At 35.3% G+C, this 21141-nt stretch overlaps 2 protein-coding genes across 2 annotated transcripts; both read left to right on the top strand.

Annotated features, from left to right (window-relative positions):
* Positions 1 to 1657: 1657 nt before the first annotated feature.
* Positions 1658 to 12833, top strand: LOTGIDRAFT_204747 (hypothetical protein). Its single transcript, XM_009066749.1, has 4 exons — positions 1658 to 1810; positions 9262 to 9342; positions 9536 to 9633; positions 10055 to 12833. The coding sequence occupies exons 1-4, from the start codon at positions 1744 to 1746 to the stop codon at positions 10247 to 10249; spliced, it is 441 nt and encodes a 146-aa protein (XP_009064997.1). The 5' UTR covers positions 1658 to 1743; the 3' UTR covers positions 10250 to 12833.
* A 3797-nt stretch (positions 12834 to 16630) lies between these two features.
* Positions 16631 to 21108, top strand: LOTGIDRAFT_168843 (hypothetical protein; the record flags this gene model as incomplete). Its single annotated transcript, XM_009066748.1, has 7 exons — positions 16631 to 17336; positions 17580 to 18010; positions 18314 to 19048; positions 19469 to 19709; positions 19909 to 20161; positions 20568 to 20708; positions 20967 to 21108. 7 exons carry the CDS (start codon positions 16631 to 16633, stop codon positions 21106 to 21108), a joined length of 2649 nt encoding a protein of 882 aa, XP_009064996.1.
* Positions 21109 to 21141: the final 33 nt, after the last annotated feature.

Genomic DNA, 21141 nt, shown 5'->3' with positions numbered 1-21141 from the left:
TTGGTTTGGGTCTTGAAAATATGTAAAATTCCCATTTCTGAGACTAAGGTACAATTGGTAAAAAAAATGGTGAATCTGTCCCTTTAACGTTATGTTTTCTCTTTATTGAAATCCCCCTCCCCCCTTAAAACGAGAAAAGATTTCTAATGCCATGGCCAATGCTATTGAAAGTCAGCCAAATGATACAACTAAGCCAGTGTATGGTGCTTTTCTGAAACACCTTGGGCCTTATTCTTAAACTTAAGATGATTTTAGTGTTTCAGACATCTTATTTGTCAATCACTAAAATTGACTTCTGTGATCCAATTTTCGAGAATAAGGTGCCTGGTGCCAATCTGTGATGGTATTTATGTCCCAGTTCAACCAAAGAACTGCTCTAGGTTGTGAAAAATAGAAATATTTATAACTAAAGAATTTGTATTTATGTTGCTTGCAATCTGGCTAAAATTTTGATTATTATTTTAATGTTGTTTGATTGACTTGTGCTTGTATGAAGTTCCTCTTTTGTTTTTGATTTGCTTAATTCCTGAGTCCTCTACCTTTTAAACTTCTCGGACACATAAAATATGCTGCAAATAAATCAATAGCCTTAAAAAGGCTTTAAAGTGGATAAAAAAAAATCAAGAATTCTGATATACCACCAAAGGTTTCTCTAGCATCTGCCTCTGGGGTAATATTACGCTAGGCTGAAACCAAAGATATGATTGATGCTGCAAGCAAAGGGAATCACAAAAAGCTTTTACAGTGGATAACTTATTGACGAAGTTGACAGAGATTTGATAAAATTGCCAAGACTTTCTCCAAAGGTTGAGCTAGAAACCCTCCTCAGGGGTATTATTACTTCAGTCAGGAACCAAGGATATAATTGATGCTGTAGGTCATTCTGGCTGTATATAATGACCTTTGGTACCTTTTTTAATGAATATCATCATGGAGCAAATTTTTTCTGAAACACTTTTGAGAAAATGAATTTTGTTATTATTTGATACATTTGTATTTACTTATTTATACTTTTGTTACATTCTGATGATGGAGGTTCACTGCCATTGGTCCATATTATCCAATCATTGTTGAGTTTATGTTTAATGTGAAGTCTTCTAAATAGTTAATAAATCTATACTGAACTTTGATTGGCTGAATTCTTTCTTAAAGCCCTGCTTTTTTCATGCAGGTTATTTTTTGTATCAAAACATTGCTAACAACTATCTAGTCTTCGAAATCAGTTCCCTGGAAGAGGTTGTTAACTTGTCATCTACCAACAACTACCTGTCTGCTAATATCAGTTAACTGGAAGTGGACATTAACTTGTCATCTACAACTAGCTTATGGTCCATTTGACTCAAGCTCAATTTCAGCTATAGTATCCTTTTCACAATGAAATTGTAACATTCAATTTGTCTACAATATAATAAAACCAAAACCCAAGTTCTTTGCTATTTATCCCACCCCAAAAACTAACTTAAAACCTAATGCGAGCTGTCAGTCAAAATGTCACATGATTATGAAATTCTTAACAATTAAGTGAGGCACTGAATAATAAATTTAGCCAATGTTGATTGGATGAAATATTGGTTTGGTTCTAATTAAAAGTAAAAAATAAATCCCCGATGTGCCGCTTTAAACTGTGACCTCCACAGCGCCACCATTAAGGTCAACTATTCTTATAACTAGAAATAGACAAGCGTCACTTACGAGAGAACTTCGACGAAACTTCATATTTCACACGAATTTTAAACAGATAAAATGGCTTCAGGAAGAGTTTTAGGTGTGTCTGTAGATGGAAGCGAACAGAGTTTAAAAGCCTTCGATTGTAAGTTAAATTTTATTTATAAATTTTCAAGCGGAAGATTCTCGAACTAATCTTTTTTGCCGTAGGAAGGACTTAGAAATCCGTTACCGAGTAAAAATATTCTGAAACGGATAAAAACGATTCCTTCAGCAATAATGAACCAATCGCTTTTAAAGCCAGAGGTGTCTCTGAGGTCTTCATTAATTCTCAAATAATTCTCTCTATTACGTTGTTATGTTGTGACCTATTTTTTATATTGAATTTTATTTGGACTTGAGCCAACTAAATTCTTTTCTTTTTTCTTGATGACAATGGCACTCTTTTGTTGGAACCATTTAAAGATGCACTACCCCAAATATTTGTGTGACTCCCTAAACATTTAAATTTTCTTGAATACATTTAAATTGAAGGGTTGAGTATTTGTCAGTTTTCCTGATACATTTTAAAATACCAGTATCTTTAAAAAAATAATAGCCTAAAACTTGAATTTATTGCATGGACATAAGCTTACATGAACAAGGGCAACCTATTAGTGGGATACGAAGTATGAACAGATTTGTAGGGGTTTTAGGCTGGGTTGATAGTGTCAATCTTGATAAGATATCTGAAGATCTTACACTAAATCAAAAATCCTTATTTTGTGATCTTGGCCAGTGCTTTTATGACATTATGTTCTCATGAACATCTTAAGGTATATTGAGGTACAGTTTGATTGTTGCCTAATCCATGACCGTCATGGGTATCAAGTTTCAAATCCTCTCTTAATATTTGGGTGCTGATTGGGGGGAAGTAGAATAGTGGGTCACAAACTCGTAATATTGGGGGCCGAGACTTGTAGAATATGTGGGTCACAATGTAAAGGAGAGGGATAGTTAGGATGTAAGGATCTCAGCACTTGGGAGATGCAGATGTTGGATTTTTAGGTCACAATGTGTAAGAGTGTGATCTAGGATATTGGGGTCTCGACAATTGAGAAATGCCCACTACTAATGTACACAAGGATACTGTTGATAATTTTCTTTAAAGTGGGACACATGGTAGCCCAAAACATAGAGAATTTTAGGGGAAGGGGCGCTAGTTTTGAACAGCTGGGATAAAATTCAGCAATAACCCAGTTTAACTTAATATTATGTCAGTTACTATGTAAACAAGGTAATAGAAAAACTTGTTGATAATTTCTAGAGGGGCAAAGGGTACCCCCATTTCTTTTAGGGGCATGGACGTTAGTTTTGAACAGTGATTAGATATCCTTGGGTTAAAATCCAGCATAACCCAGTTAATCTTGATAAATAACCCCAAAGTAAATAAACAAGGGTGATATAAGCCTCTTGATAGTTTCTAGTGGGTCAAAGGGTAGCCCCTGTTTTATAGGGGTAAGGACAGTAGTTTAGGACAAGTAACCCTCGGTCAATAGCCACAATATCCCAGTTAAACTTGATAAATTCCCACTAATAAGTTAACAAAATTTATGACTCTGTCAAGGAAATTTTTTAAAAATTTGGAGGGGGGATGTTGGGTGTAAGTTTTGAACACTGAGAAGATAATTCTTTGGTCAAAATTCAGCAATAACCACTAAGTTAAACTTGATAAATGCCCAGTACTAAGTAAACGTTGACAAACAATATTTATGGCTCTGTCAACTACAGGTAATATATGATATTGAGGTATTCTGAGTTATTTTCATTACCTGTATATCATGTATTGTGTTAAGGGTCAATGAGTATTGCATACTTTTGATATTCTCATTTTAAATACTGAAGAAGTTGGGTTTTTTTTTTGGGGGGGGGGGGGCAACCCTAAGGGTCACTATCTAAATACTATGGTTTTTGAAAGGTGGAGGCAGGGGTATATAGAAGGGGAATTGGGACAGTGTATTACTTTTGTTCACCTCAGTAGACTAATGAAGACAGGCATCGCTTTGCAGTGGCAGGGAAATTATGCTAAGACAATGGCATTAACCTACTCTTTTTCATTTTCCAATTGTCTCTGGCACACCAGGTATCCGATTGGTATCAATTTTTCGTCCCATCGGAATCATATGACTGAAAGCATCATTTCGAGTACTAATATAACCCTCAATAATCCCTCTCTCTTTCTTAATAATGGTTTCTTATATAAAATGATAAGGCTACAAGAAAAGGGGGTGGAGAACAGCTCAAGACTCCAAGAAGTATTGGTGCATATCTTGCCACAAGTACATATTAAACTGACAAATTTATGACTTTCGCGTACTAATATACCCCTTACTAATCACCCTCTCTGTTAATAAAGTTGTCTATTGTAAAATGATAAGGTGACCTCTAAACGTCCTAGTGACAAGAGACAAGAGGAATACTATATACCTGTAACAGTTAAACCTAGTTGTTTATAATTTGACATTCATCACAACTTAAAGGTGAAAGTCGACTTGAACTTCATGCATCATTAACTATTAAAAAACTAGTTCATTCTCTCTTGGCCAATATATGAATATTCATTATTTGTGTGTCCTTATGCATGGTTAAATGTCAATCATTCAGAGTCATTGATACTTTGCAAATTTATCGTGCAAAATACTAGCATTTTCTCTGGGCTTTTATATGAATATTCATTTCTATGGCTTTTGTATCCTTCTTTGCAGGTCTCAGAGGAACTGATATGGTAGAGTCTAATCAATGGGGACAATATTGAACGATATCGCAATATTGCGATTAAAAAGCTAGTCTATTTTCTCTAGGCTCTTTGAATATTCATTATTTGTGTGTCCTTATGCATGGTAAAGGGTCTAGTCATTTGTATGAGACAATAAAGAAAGATTCATTGATATCTTGCCATTTGAATTTCATGCTTCATTAGTTTATTTCTCTACTGTCTTATTTAAATATTCATTTCTTTGTAGTCAACACAAAAACTAGTAATTCTTTAAGCATTATAGATATATTCATTGTTTTATTGTCTCTCTTACAGTTTAATCCTCAGCTAAAATAATTAGGGCTGTAGCTTAAAAGGTCATGTGACTGGTCAGAAAGGGTCAATCCGCTCATTAATTTGGCAGAATTAAAGGACTTTGTGATAATATAAGAGATAATATATAGGAGATGATAATGATATCAGTTTAGCTGAATCTGCCATTTTGATCCTAATGATGGGTCAGTCCATGCTCTAATGATTTCGATGATTAAAATTTCTAAACATTCCCCCCTCCCCCAACACCTCTCTCCACAATACCACCCCTTGCTTCCAAATGGCACAATAATGATAATGACAATTATTGTTCTCCCAATTATCAATTAAACTCTATTTATCATTAATTACATCATAATCTTAATTAAACAATTAACTAATTACATCTATTTATAGTATCCTATCTTACTGACTTCGTATTTCACACAGACAACTGACATTTTGATAACAAGACCCAGGTTTATAATTTTTTTAATCTTTTATAATCTTTGGCTTGTCAAGATGAAAACAAGGGCCTTAAAAACTTAACTTAAAATGATTTTAGTGTTCCAGACATCTGATTGGTCAATCACTAAAATTGATTTTAAATTTAGTTTTATTATCCAATCAGATTACTGGTTTTCTTAAAATCTGGAGAATAAGATTATATGTTATGAACTAAGGGTTAGAGTGAAGATACGAGCTATCCTACTTGACTAGTATAGTTATATTATCACATCCTGTTGACACTGATCTTCAGTCTTGTTTATATTGTATTGTTAATAATATCTTAGCTTATGCATATTCATAGTCAAGGACATAATAACAGTGTAGGCCTACTATTATATTCTTGGGATCTATAGACTAAATCGTAACTTAAAGGGATTGTAAAGAGATTTTCTAAACCTTTTTTTATCTTGGTCCCCCCTGACTTGTTGAGTTACATGGTTGAGCCCCTTTTGTAAAGCACTATATAAATGAAATGATATATTGACAAACCCTATTCCATGCCTGTGTCTGTGCTTTCATAACATTACTTAACAGCAATGTTACACCCTAAAATTCCTAGTCATAGAGTAACAGCACTTACACAAATGACAAGGAAATTATCTTACTGTGAGTTGATTATACACAGCAGTGTATAATTGAACTGTCTATCTTTATCTTAAAGGGATTGTAAAGAGGTTTTCTATATTTTTTATGTGTATCCGAGACACTCATAGCATCAATTAAGCGTTTTAAGATTTCATTAATTGCGACGTCCTTATTTGATAAAGCATTTTTCGTGATAATTTGCACCATTCCAATTTTCAGCTTGACAACTGAGGTTCCTGCAATTTCACTAAAACCAAGCATTTTATGACGTCCCAATTAGTGATAAAGCATTTTAGCAATTAGTGACATCATCAAACACTTAGTTCTAGTGGAATTGCAGGAACCATAGACGTCTGATTGAAAAGTGGAATGGTGCAAATTGATGCTATCAGTGTCTCCGATACACATACATAAAAAATATAGAAAACAATCTCTTTAAATGAAAAAAATACCGGTAAGACAAACTAATAATAGATTATAATCAGAAAGCCATTATTAAAGTCATGTATTTTCTTTGACTGTAGGTTGTCTATTATTTACTGCTTCATTCCAATGTAATCAATCGCTTTCTAAAATAGCAACATTTTATTTGGATATTCCCTTATTTTACAAAGCTCAGACATGTTTAATTAACTCAATTTGTTGCCATTGTCGTCTGCATAAGTAAAAGTCATCTAGTTATTTTCATTTCTGATATAATTGATTACTTTCTAAACTGGGAAATTTGTATTAGGACACAAGCCTTTTTCAAGTAATAGCCGGATTATTCAATAAGTGATCATAATTTTGGTGTTATGAGTTTGAATCTCTGCTCAACACTGTCAGCACCTGCTTAGTCCTAAAGCTATGGTTTTGAGGTATTGTTGCATTCAAATCTTTATAAAACTGGGTTTTATGGAGCAATTATTGCTATGATATATATAGACTTTTGTCCACCAATTGAATAAACCAATTCATTAACCAATGATTTGAACAGCAAAACAAAATTTTGGCCATATGGTAGACTTTTCATATGAGTCATAAATGAAGAAGTATTTCATAATGAAAAGTGGTATCAGGTGTCTAGAAAAGTAAGCATATTGGACATGTTTTATTTGAAATACAGCTAAAGCAATAGTCAGACATGACTGGTTGAGACAAGTATATTGTCATCCCTGATGTGGGAATAACAAATTAATTGTCATGTTTTAATGAAACACTCTCCCTTCAGACAAGCCTAATAACGTATTGAACAAGTTTCATGACACTAGGATGATTTTATCAATATTCTTTACATGTTGATCTATCTCTCATGATTTCTAGCTTTTAAAGCGACAGAATTTTTTTATCTTTAGTGTACGGCTAGGCCAGTTTTGCTGGATTAAACCTCTTCAGAGACAAGTTGTACAATCTTGTGACAGTTGATTTATACACTACATTAAACTAGTCAGGGAAGGTAACTCATTTGAAAATAAAATGAAAAGAATGGAGTACCTCCTACTTTCTGCACCTTATGGGCTAATGAAGACTGGCAACACCATGCAGTGTACAATGAGGGTAATTTTGGCAACTCATTTGAGAACCGTCTGGGAAAAGATTGAGACCAATAAGTTGAATAAAAACTGACATACAAAATATAAAAGTGTGTAGTCAATTTTACTGCTGCTCTCTTGAAGAACCTCTTGACTTCTGTTTAAAAAGGGTCAAGAAGAGCATCTCCTTGAAAACCAATTTACAGTGTGAGAAAAGATAATGACTGAAGTTCAATATAAACTGATGTGAGGGTAGGTTGATCAAGTATATATATAAATAATGTGGAATCGACATGATACAAGCAGGTTATTGATTATCCCAACGTTTATTTGCTTCATTTAGTCTTCTCCTTTTCTAAGACTCTCGTTACCCATTTCACTCTGATTAATCCTTTCATACATAATGTCTGGTTATTCAAAGCTACTATTGTAGCATCTTTTCTTAGTCTTTTATGACCAGTTCGTAAAGAGGTTTTCTAAAACAAAAAATTCTAAATGTATCAGAGACACCGGTAGCATCAATTTATTCTATTCCAATTTTTGATCAGATGTCTGTGGTTTTTGCAATTCCACTAAAACTAAGTGTTTGACTTCACTATCACAAAATATGCTTTATCACCTTTCCGATTAGTGACGTCATCAAAAACATAGTTTCAGTGGAATTGCAGGAACCACAGATATTTGATTAAAATTGGAATGGTGCAAATCCCAAGGTACAATTCCTGTAAATAATTATTAGGTTATTTTATGTCAGACCAATTTGCTCAAGTGTTTTCTGATTTGTAATGTCTGGACATCCAAAGCAACTATTCTAGTCTTGCTTTTCTTAGTCTTTCATTGCCTGTTTCATGAACATTAATAACTGACAGATTAGGTTGACTGAAGAGTAAATTTTCCCAACTGTTAAATATTGAATACACGGTTGTTAATAACTTACAGATTAGTTGGCTGATTTGAATTCAAGAGAAACTCTTCCAGTCTGATACTGACTTGCTACACAGCTGTTAATGGCTAACTGATTAATTAATTAGAGTTATATGGAACTGGTCACAGTAACCTAATTGCATCATTTTGCTTTGATACACATGTCACCATCACCCTTAGAACCATAAAGTAGTTTTGTATTTGAGTGCTCACTGATTTATTTGAAATATTTCAAAATATCTTCATAGTCTAAAAGCAGAATTAATACTGAATTTAAAGGGATTGTAAAGAGGTTTTCTGTTTTTTTTTTTTTAATGTGTATTGGGGACACTGATAACATCAATTTGCACCATTCCAATTTTCAGACATCTGTGGTTTTTGCAATTCCAGCATTCTATGTTGTCTGCCAACTGCCAACAGAACTATAAAGCTGAAAATAAAAACATTAAATTTGGATAAAGAATTCCCATAGGATCAATATGTCTTATAGTGAAGATTATTAAAAGGATTTGAATATAATATAACATGTATTGAAGGTGGTTAATTAAAACCATTGCTGGACATTGACAGCCAGTCTTTGTCCTATATACAGACAAAGACACATTCATACATACCTGGGGAGGTTTAATCAGTAAATGAAATATAATGTTATATATCCTGAACTTTATTTAATGTTATGTGATATCACTTGATAATATAATTGTAGAGTAGTTGCTTGCGTTGAAGGGTCCAAATGGCTAACAATATTCATATTTGAGAGTCCACGTGGCTAACAATATTCATATTTGAGACTCTACATGGCTTACATTATTTATATTTAAGAGTCTACATGGCTAACAATATTTATATTTGAGAGTCCACGTGGCTAACAATATTCATATTTGAGACTCCACATGGCTTACATTATTTATATTTAAGAGTCTACATGGCTAACAATATTTATATTTGAGAGTCCACGTGGCTAACAATATTGATATTTGAGACTCCACATAACTAACAATATTGATATTTCTCTTACAGGGTGCCTGAACAATCTATATAGAAATGGTGATTCTGTTGTTGGTATTATCATTACAGAATATAACCTCAGTGTAGGTGTAGGTATGTATCACTTTGTTTATTTTGTATCATCTGTAGTAGCTGGTTAAATGGAGCAATCATGTAGCGTGATTCAAAGGATACAGTATTGTAAGGATCGCTGTACAATAGCTACAAGAAAAATAGCAACACTTGTCCTTAAACTTAACTCTGATGATTGTCTCCCCTTATAATATCTGTTTATATCTATTTTTAGTACCTAACCAAGATGCTCTAGGTAAACTGGTAAAAGAACAGGAAGATAAAGTCAGTAATTTAATCGGACAGCTAACAGATAAATTAAAGAGCAAAAGTGTAAGTTTTCTACTAAAAGGCTCGTGCTTCTCCCACCCCCTTGTAATGTCAAGCTATCACAAACTTCGTCTTATACCTTGACTGCAATATATGAAGTTCGTAATAGCTTGACATTGTGAAAATGACCCCTTCCCTCACCAAGAGGTATCAGTTCCCAGTTAGGGTAAGTAGGTCTAATTGAGTCCTATCGCGATGTAGACTTCTTACAACAGATGTCTTTGAAATATTTTCCTGATATCACACTGCATGACACTGTCAAACTTTCATTGGGTAATTGGAGGTAAAACTTTTCATTTCATTATAATTGATATTAGCAGTTGGAATTTGATGGGAAGACCAAATTTCCCTCATTGTACAGTGTATAGTACTGCCAAACTCTCTGTCCACCTGTTCCCTAACATTTCCTTTCATTTTATTTCAGATACCTGGAAAAATTGTCCGAGGCAGTGGAAAAGTTGGAGAAGCCATTTTGAAAGTTGTGGAAACTGAAAAAGTTGAAAGTTTGGTCATGGGTACACGAGGTTTGGGGGCGTTTAAACGAGCAATTCTCGGTAGTGTTAGTGAATTTGTGGTACGCAATTCACCTATCCCCGTCACTATTGTACCAAATAATTAATACGTAACGAATATTAGCATATAGTCAAAACTGAATTCATCTTGATATTGGTTTAGGATCGAAAAAAAAATTGACGAGATATTTCAGAAAAAAAGGGGAGAAATATTTTTTTAATGTTTGTCTTGAACCAATTTAAATATGAATTAAATTATGAGAGAAATTATGGGATAGATAAATTGTATAAATGAGATTTTTATCTGATATAATTGATTTATGTCACATTCAAAGTTTGAAACTTGCTGACTCTTACTGTGTCTTTGATATTTATTATTGACTGAGGTTGGCATATAATTTGTCAATTATCTAAAGGTGAGCAAAAACATAGGGTATGGTTCTAAACATAAACACGACCAATCCATTTTACTTATGGGGTAGTGTAAGTAGTAATGGATGTAAGAAGTCTTACTTATATAGCACTATTTACTTCTTATTCTACCTCAAAAATATAGTGAACTGGTCATACTTATGTTTTGAAATGGGCCCCAAATGTTCCTTCAACTTTTTCATGGGGCAAGGGTAAGAGACAGCAAGTTTCAAACTATTAATTTTCTGTATTTTTAAAATGAAATTTATTAAAATTAAGTGATAACAATTTGAATTTTAACAATGTTTCGGATTTTATTAAAATATTTTAGAAATTTTTAATTGTTATATTTTCATTGTTAAATGATATTGGAATAATTTGTAACCAAATTTTATCTTAAAATGTATGAAGTTTTGTGCTTTAAATATTTTATCTTTTTAATAATTGAAAATAACCTTTTGTTTTTGTCTAAATTTTCATTTTTTTGGATGAACTCTCCGTAATTTTTGTTAAATGAAGTTGATTTTGATTCAAGCAACATTTTTATTAATTGGTCAATTTTTTTTATCAAAGCGAAAAATAATTTGGATAATTTTTGAAAACATGAACCGAAATGAAAAACAGCTCATCATGCATTGTAAAAACTCAAGATCAAAATTTCCTTTTTGTATATTTTGAACTTATTTAAAAATTCTCACTTTTGTTTCTCATATGTTGTCTTTTTATTTCCCTATCAAGGGGAGAAAACTCTATTTAATTTTTTGATCATATTATTGAAATTATTAAGGGCTCTTGATTGTTTAGTTCTGCACGATTGGGATTCATGGACAATCAGTAAAGCAAGTTGGAATAGAATTCGAAACTCTTTCCACTTGTCCCAAAAAAATAATAGGTGCAGGCAGAATTCAAAATGGGACATTATGCTTCTGCAGACCTAGGCCATAATTGGAACAGACTGCACCTGTTCAGAACCAATCGAGCACCACCATGGACACTCTCCACTTTGAACATATCTTTCATGTTATGTTTCATCACAAAATTCGGCCTTCAGTTTTTAAAATATAAATTAATTGAAATGTTTTTCTATAATATAAAGTTACTATAGGTGATTGGTGATATATTTGTTAGTATTATTAAATAATAGAATCTATTCTAGTTTATTCTTTCTCAATAAAAATAGTATTATTACTTTTAATGTTATAGTTAATGCTTTTACAAATTTGCGGGTTATTCCCCTTGTTTATTCTCTTTGGCTACAGCTTGCCGCATGGTGCCCACTCATGTTGTGGAAACACTATCCTCATCAGGATAGCTAGTTTGGAAACTTTCCAAAATTTTACTTGAGCAAACTCATTGGACAAGAGATTTGTAACAATCCGATTGGTTGATTTTCACAGCAGTTGTATTTTAGACAATTCTGATTGGTTAATAATTTAAACTGGTTATGGTGTGACTGTCCTCATTGGCTCACATTTGAAAACCAGTTATGGTTTCGATCTTCATGATTGGTTAATTTTTTAAACAATTGTTATTTAACCAATATGATTGGCTGTGATATCAAACCAAACTATGAATCAATCAACCTTATTGGTTGTTTCAAACCAGTTACAGTTTTTACCATCCTAATTGGTTGATATTTCTCACCACGCCTTGATTGGTTTAAAATTTGAACCAGTTTCATTTTAAACAAAGCTGGTTGGTTAATGTTTTAAACTGGTTCTGGTATTCGCCCTCCGTATTGGTTGATCTCTATAAAAGTAATTTGATGTTGTGTTAACCACCAATGGCCTTGTGTTAAGAATTTGTTAAAGTTTTAATCATGAAACTCATGTACAGTTTATAATAGCTTGGTGTACTCCTCAACGAATTTTGTTAATCCCTCGTTTGAACCCTTTTACAACGTTTACACCTGTTAACTACTGGCTCTGCATATTGCATGCTATATACTATATTGATGTGTCACAGTTTGTTGTACACCAATTTACACAATTGCAACTCTGTATAATTTTTGTATGACGATGTTCGAACTTGTACGAATTTGTATGACGATGTTCGAAATTGTGCGAATTTGTATGACGATGTTCCTAATTGTACAAATTTGTATGACGATGTTCGAAATTGTACGAATTAGTATGACAATGTTCTAAATTGTTGTCAATAATTTTGCACTGTGGTAGAATGTGACATGTTTTTATACTTCTTCCCAGAGTATAGTTTTAGTACTCTCTCTAACGATGTTATCCGCAATTTTAATTCTTCAATAAAAGCACTTAGCAAATCAGATCCGGGTGATTCTTTAAATGATGCGACAATATTTCGGTGTAATTATTTTGCCTTGACAAACGACAACATTGACGAAAAGCAACAAGCCAAGACATCCCGTCCTCTTCACGGTACCATAAATAAAAAATTTGATATATCTTTCCTTTCCGACTGTCCTTTTTTGCTGACCTTTTACCAGTTGCGCCAGTCTGTGATAATTGATAAACAGATATTACGACCCTTTTAGTTTCATTTTACTATTCAAAGAAAAATTCGAGTCTAAAACACACTTTCTCTTGACGTTAGTGCGAGAGGTTTCAATTTGATCGTTAGTTTGCTATTAACGTATACCTGATTTATTTAAACAACTTTTACCTGGGTTCATTTAGAGGAGGAGTTTAAAATCACGTGACACTCGCTGCATCCTATTGTTTTAAAAGTTAACAAATTTTGTATTCCAACCAAACATTTTTCCATGATTTGTACACAAAAACTATCGGAAAATACAGTTCAAGGATAAAAAAAAAATTCGAATAAATATTTTGAAGAAAATTTTTCAGCGTAAAATATGTAGAACACCAAGTGCGTTTCGAGTGAGAAGCAAAAAGTAACAAGATTTTTATTTGGATTAATTTTGAAAAGTTATAAGTAACAAGGATGGCTGATTATCGTTTGATATATTTGATGATATTGGTTGTTATTCCAGATTTATACTCCACTCAAGGAAATGGACAAATTCAAGGTAAGAACTTTCAGAATTTTTTTTTTATCAAATGTTAATGCCATGCCTTTGCTCTGATTCGTAGTCTCCGATCCGATAATATCTAGTACCGATATTTCGCCAGTCAGTTGCCTGAGAGGAAGTTTCTTAAACTGAAAAAAAGCGTCTCGATACGTTTGGAATTCGTTCTTGGAATGTATTATAAGATGAAGTAAAATACTGTTGTTAAAATTTTCCCAATTTTGAAATTGATATTCAAGGGATAAAGCAAGGCTGTATTTTAGGACCTTGCTTGTTTATATTATCTACTGATGAAAACTGTATGTAATATTGGGTAAAGCAAGGTTGACCGTTAGTACCCTACTTGTTTAAAATTCACACCAATGAAACCCTCTACATTAGGGGTAAAGCAAAGTTCTTTATTTTGTCCCTACCTGTTGCAATTTCTGATCGATGACATTAAAAAATAACAAGCCTGAAATTTGATGATATGATAGGTAGTGAAATGATCCTACAGTGTGCAACGAGAGATATTTTGCCAGGCAATAAACTGTTTAATTGTCAAAACCACACCTGTAGACCTACATCAAACTATGTTTATCGGAGAATTTCCAAGCCTGTGTCAAAACCAGGAAATAAAATAATTAATTTAACGAATAAAACCAACATAATTAGATATACCAACAAAAATTGTATGGAGGGCATTGTCTGCCAAAAATAGTAATTCCATATATCTACTTTTCAGCTGCAGCCAAACTTGAAATATGAAAGAACCCGCGGTAATAAAATAAGCGACCACTAGCCGCGTCAACAGGTCTCCATTGAATGGAGTTGAATAAATAGCATTGATGGAGTTGGGGGGAGGGGGTGATTAAGTTTGACTGTAATTTGACAATCACTTATTATATGGCACAATAATAATTCGTCGAAAATGACCTCTAATGCATACCCCTAGCAATCCTCGACAAGCTTCCGTAAAGCTGAACCTGTGCAGAGCGTTTGTGCATATCGTTATACAAATGAAAAATTTTGTTTTTTACTTAAGATATCTACCAAACAAACTAATGCAATATCTTTTTTATTGATAAATCGTAAATAAATAGCAAGTAGATTCGAGTTGTAAATTAAACATTTTAACTGACTTTTCCTCATGTAATAAGACAGTTTTTATTTTAAGTCAAAACACAAACATGAAGACAGAAAACTGTTTCTATCCGTGCCTTGCATCTCTCGATATTTGCAATTACGATTAAAGATGAAGACGGCTTTTGCTATTGGAGTTTTAAGACTTCTAAGTTTTGCATTGATTTGGCTAGCTTTTCTAATAGGTTAGAGATGAGTTCTGTCAAAGCGTTTCGTAGGCAAATTCGTCATCAGAACATCCAAGTTTTTTTCGTAAATCGAACGTATAGGTGTAGTAAGCTATGGACTTCAGAATTGGAAACCAATGTCATGCCTTGAAATTGCACAGTAAAATGGAGAGAAAGTATTATACTCTTCGACTTTGAATGATTCGGGGCAATCGTCCGGATAAGACAAGGTTATATATTGGGTCCTTACTTGTCTTTAATTCTTGTTAATGAACAAGTTAAAGGCACAATTTCTTTTAAGTGTGTGTTTTTTTTATATGTCCAAAACGCATTAATACGGGCTTTGCTACTCACCCCACCCTCTCTCCACACACCCCACTTACTACGACCTCTATTTATACACTGTTATAAAAATCACCTTTAAGAAAGGAGACATTGTTGAAATATGAAATATAGCAACGAGTAAACAAAGCCGGGGGTAATCTCGAGTCAAACTTGGACGATCAACGTCATTGTACCATCTTGCTTTATCTCCGTAATCCTGACCACTAATTAGGTTTAAAACAACTGATCTTAATCTTAAATGGCAAGTATTTGTAAGAAATATATTGGCGTCAAATATGTGCACGTACCATCGAGTCGGTTTTAGCCCATATCACCCCTTCTCATATGACCCCGACCCCTTCCCCTATCGTGCCTTCCCCCATATGACCCCTTCCCATATTATCCCTTGGTATATCACCCCTTCCTATATCGTACCTTCCAATATCGGCCCTTTCCTATTTCGCACCATCTTATGCTGGCCCTACCCAATATCGCCCCTATCTCATCTCGCCCTATCCGATTCGCCTCTTTCCTATTTCATCTATAGTTCCCCTTAAGCAGTGTATATCCGCGACTGTGGTTCAGAAAAGTGCAAAAGGCACATTAAACTAACCGATCAGATAATGTTATTAGGAATTGTTGAAATGACTAACCCTAGTGACTAGTGACTTGACGTAGGTAAAAATGTTACAGACTGGTCAGTGTAAACGCCACATAGTTTACAGGTAAATAACAAATTAACTAATCTCTTGTTCAGTCAGTTGGTCAGATGCTACGAATATTTTCTACATGTAGGCTGAGGCCGAACAAAAATGAAGCTACGTTGGCTTGGTTCTACATGTTCAGACACACTATACCCCCCCCCCCCCCCCCCCCCCCCATTCCTTTATCATGGGGTGAATTCCTTCAGAAGAATGAACCGCTCCCATCAAAATAACATCGTCACGTAAACAGGTCTGACCCCAAATAGTACATGTGTAAGGAAATTTGGCCATTTTAACAATCACGTATTGCTGAATTTACAAACATTAAGATCGGGAACAAGGTCAAAGGTCACAGTCAGAACTCTCAAAATAGCATATCACTTAAACTTGATGTTTCCATTTATAAATGGAAGTCGTATTGAGTTCAAGTCCCATGTATGACATGAAAATTAATTCAATTTCGATATTTGATCGGTTAAGAATCTCCAACAAGTCTGGCTGAATTATATATCTATTAGTTGTGGGAAATGTCTTAGATCATGGTCAAGTATTCATTCATTTGTTCATTCGTTCATTCATTCATCGCGACGTTAATTTATTCATCGCGACGTTTAGTCATTCATTCATTCGTTCATTCATCCATCGTCATATTAATTATATAAATCATTCATCTTTTCATCCAACTGTATTGTTTTTCATTCATTCGTTCATTCTTTCAATTGCATTCATTCATTGCTATTTTTTCTTCTTGCAGGAATGACACAAGACAAATTGGATTACATGGCACATTTTATGGATATCAAATACGAAGTCCTGGATAATTTCAGAGACAATCTAAGACTGTTCGAGGCACAGATAACTTTCACAAATCGGGGACAGGAACCACTTCCAGGCGCGGAGTGGGAACTGATCTGGTGCCAGTTGAACTTAGCAGAACCCGATTCTTTGCCCAGCGAAAATGGCGCCATCATAGAAAAATATAAAGTCAAACTTTCTCATCTACAAGGATGTATGTTCAAATTGGAACCTATTTCAGGATTTCGATCTATTCGTCCAGGAGAGAAGCGAAGAATCCGCTACGTTTCTGAGAATTACTCTGTAGCAAAAAGTGACACGTATCCCAATTGGTATTTAGCATCAAAGGGTCTGGAAGAGCGAGTCGTGGAAGGGACGACGGGTGAAAGTTTGAGTTTTGTAGGAGAATTTGATCAACCCAATAAATGGAAGCGATACGATTATAAGACTGAGAAAGCCGAGGGGCATGACAGATACGATCCCTTCACCCCCCGGGCTCGATATGTTTTGAACTCGGATGTGAAGGATTTAGGGAGACCCACCAAGTTGATCATCCCGACCCCCGTGAAAATTAACGTTGACACTTCGGCGACTTTAAACCTTGAAACTCGAGACTGGCAGATTGTGTCGCCGCCTGTTTTTTACAACGAGGCGCAATATTTAGCAAGTACGTTTCATTTTGTTTTCTCTTTTTGCTCTTATCTTATTAAAAAGCCTTTACTCAATCGTAGTAAGGCTGTCATTCTCGCTACGTCTGACAATAACATTACCGTGAGACAATGGGTAGATACGAATGCCGTTTCCTGGGACCTTTCCACCCATAAGCAAATTGCAATGTCCGCTAGAAGGCCCTAGATCAACCCCATCAACAACTTGCTCAATCCTAATCTCTTTGTAACATCTATTTCAGATAAGCTAGGATTTAAAGTAACAGATCAGAAGCCTTACAGTCACTATATTTGGTTCAACCAAGCGGATGTGAAAGTCCGCTTAAACGGCGAGGAGGTGTCCAACGATGAAGTATATGAATTGGACATCGACCCATTTAAAGGTTCCATAGAGATTCGAGCTCGAGCCGAACCTGGTGCATTCTACGCCGTCCAATCCCTACTGAATCTTATGGATGACAGGAAGTTGGTGCCACGAGCTAAAATCTTCGATGGTCCTCGATATCCCTATCGTGGAGTGATGCTGGATGTGGCTAGAAATTTCCACCCCAAGGATCACGTGATAAGATTATTGGACACCATGGCAATGTATAAATTAAATAAGCTACATCTTCACCTGACTGATGATGAAGGATGGAGATTGGAAATTCCTGGTTTAGAAGAATTGACACAGGTAAAGTTCGTCACTTATTTATCGTTGCATGTCTGTGTAATATAATAACACTTGAGTACAATACGCACCTTTGTATAACACGCAGACTAGGCATTTGGATTCCTGTTTGGATGAACTACTATAAATATTTTGAGTGCTGTGCTCTCAGATTATCTGGTTGTGCGTCTATGTAAAATACACACTATAGAAGGCGCACCTGCGGATAACAGAGCCTGAGATTCGAATTTCTGTGGACGAAAGAACTGGAAGTATGCACCACTTTCTCCATATATGGATTCTAACCGTTTTATTCTTTCGTTACAGATTGGATCACAGAGATGCCACGATCCAGACGAAACCAAGTGTCTTCTACCATTTCTAGGTTCAGGGCCAGTCGCCAGTTCGCCTGGATCGGGATTCTACACTACAGAGGATTATCAAGATATTCTCAGACACGCCAAGTCATTGCATATTGAAATTATTCCGGAATTAGATATGCCAGGACATGGACACGCTGCTATCAAATCGATGGAAGCTCGTCGTCGAAAGATGCTGTCCTCTAATAATCCATCCGAGGTGGATAAGTACACTTTAATAGATCCAGCCGATCCATCTATATACAAATCCATCCAACTGTTCACTGACAATGCTATAAATCCTTGTTTACAATCCACTTATACTTTCATAGCCAAAGTCTTAGCCGAGCTGATAGAGCTCCACCGAGAGATCATGCCTTTAGACATTTACCATTTCGGAGGAGACGAAGTGGCGAAAGGTGCTTGGGAGAACTCGTCGTTCTGTGAGAATCTCTTCACAGACCAAAGTGTCACATTTGATCATAAGGACATTAAACAGCTGTTCGTGAGCCAAGTGTCAAATTTAACAGCGAGTTTAGGACTAGATCTAGCTGCATGGGAGGATGGAGTGATGGAATCCGGAAGTACCCCGTACTCCAGAAATCTCTTACAGAATGAGAATGTTTATGGATACGCTTGGGACAATATCTGGGAATGGGGTCAAGCAGGACGAGCTTATTCATTGGCCAATGCTGGTTATAAGGTAGGTTTCAAGGTCTGAGATATCGGTTTCTGCTGGAAGAAGACATTGCTTGTCATCTACCAACAACTACCTAGTCTGTGATATCAGCTTCTGCTGGAATTGGACGGTAACTTGTCATCTACGAACAAATCAGACAACTTCACATTAGCTCTCTTCTTCATAATAAGACATGGGGCTTGTATGATGTAGGTCGTGCAGTAGGCAAGTCTCATAGCTCCAGTCTGATATTCTCTTAAATACTGGGTATAGGCTTCCCATGGCTATAATAGTTGGGCTCAATATCCAATGGACTGTTGCATTTTAAAATAATGAAATGAATGCGTATCTCGCCAATAAGCAACTAGAAACATCAGCAGTCTTGCCCAGGAGTGACTCAATCGAATTTGCTGAACAACTGATTACAACACTCTCTTCTTTCAGGTCGTCATGGCTCAAGCAACTCATTTGTATTTCGACCACCCGTACGAGCCGGACCCCGAAGAAAGAGGATTATACTGGGCTCCAAGATATACAGACACTCGGAAGACTTTCGGTTTCATGCCTCAGAATCTGTACATGAACGCTGATGTGGCTCGATCCGGTGATCGACTTTCCAGGAAAGATGTTTGTGGTGAAGATGGAAAGTTCTGCCCTCGCTTAGAAAAACCAGAGAATATTGTGGGTAAGGTCGTGTCTTAAAATAGGTTTTCATTAGAATTCAACTTGAATCGACGTCACAGCATCTTTGTGGTTCTTGTATTTTGATCCCAAGCGAAGCTGGACCAGAGGGGAGACTCTATTGAAGACAGATCAATACATACCAGTTGCCGCAGAGAAATATGCAATAATCATACATAATCAGGGTCTTCTTTAATTTCCAGGTATTCAGGGACATCTATGGAGTGAAATAATCCGGAATCGGGATCTAGCGGATCAGATGTTGTATCCGAGGTTCCTGGCATTGGCAGAACGAGCATGGCACGAGGCTGACTGGGAGAGCGATCGGAATAACAGAAGCAGGAATAAACGACGAGATGCCGACTGGGTTAGCTTTGCTAATACTCTTGGATATCGAGAGTTGAAGCGATTAGATGAAAAGGGTTTGAAGTATGCTGTTCCTCCACCCGGAGCCATGTAAGTAGCTAATGTGTTTACGGGTGTACATGTATAAAACGCATCGTTGCATAATACGCACCTTTTTTTTAAATAGGCAGTCATATACTGTATATTTTGGTATATAATGCGCACTTTTTGAATACGCAGTGGTATATCGTATATTTTGGTATATAATGCACACTTTTACAATACGCAGTGAAATACTATATATTTCGGTATACAATGCGCACTTTTTAATACGTAGTCGTATACGGTATATTTTGGTATATAATACGCACTTTTTAAATACGTAGTGGTTTATTGTATATCATCTTCAAAGGGTCTACTGTGAAAGTTCCGCTAGCGTCCTGCAACAGATTCGGCTGTATGAAAACTGCCGAGAATTGCCGAATGTCTCATCTCAATATCATTTAAATATTTCCAGACTAGTGAGAAATAAATTAAAGACTAACGTAGCCTACCCTGGATTAACGGTAGAGTACAGTATAGATGATGGAGCTACTTGGTGTGAGGTGCAAGCAGATCAGAAAATTCAGCCGTCAGTTATTGTATTATTGAGAACAAAGTAAGAATTCATTTTGGCCTTATACTGCTTCCATACCGTACCTAGATCAATGGCAGAAACTGTAGATCGTTCTAAACCACCAAATTCGCCGTCACTATTATCATGCCATCTTATGAAGCTCCTTGAATGGTTGGAAAACCAAAGTTTAAGTTATATTGTCAAGTAAATAAGCCTTCTTGAGTACCGAATCCTTAACTACACTATGGCCTGCGCAACCCTTTTGATTATGTTAAACAGTTCCTTATTTTCTGATTTCAGGTCAGCTGATGGTGGAAGAACCAGTCGAATTGTGAGTTTAAAAACTCGAGCCAGTAAATTAGCATCAACCTCCTCGTCATCTACTGTTCACTTTCATTTTATATATTTATTATTTTCTTTCTGTTTGTCCAAATTATTGTAAATAATTTTTTATATGATAAATGTAATATTTGTT

The sequence above is a fragment of the Lottia gigantea genome, assembly GCF_000327385.1.
Source record: "Lottia gigantea unplaced genomic scaffold LOTGIsca_79, whole genome shotgun sequence".
In the NCBI taxonomy this organism is placed as follows: domain Eukaryota; kingdom Metazoa; phylum Mollusca; class Gastropoda; family Lottiidae; genus Lottia; species Lottia gigantea.
This window is presented reverse-complemented; position numbering and strand designations above follow the sequence as displayed.

Coding starts and splice junctions, on each gene's coding strand:
- LOTGIDRAFT_204747 (XM_009066749.1), top strand. CDS start 1,744: ATGGCTTCAGGAAGAGTTTTAGGTGTGTCTGTAGATGGAAGCGAACAG. Junction 9,343..9,535: donor TAACCTCAGTGTAGGTGTAG/GTATGTATCACT, acceptor ATCTATTTTTAG/TACCTAACCAAGATGCTCTA. Junction 9,634..10,054: donor ATAAATTAAAGAGCAAAAGT/GTAAGTTTTCTA, acceptor ATTTTATTTCAG/ATACCTGGAAAAATTGTCCG.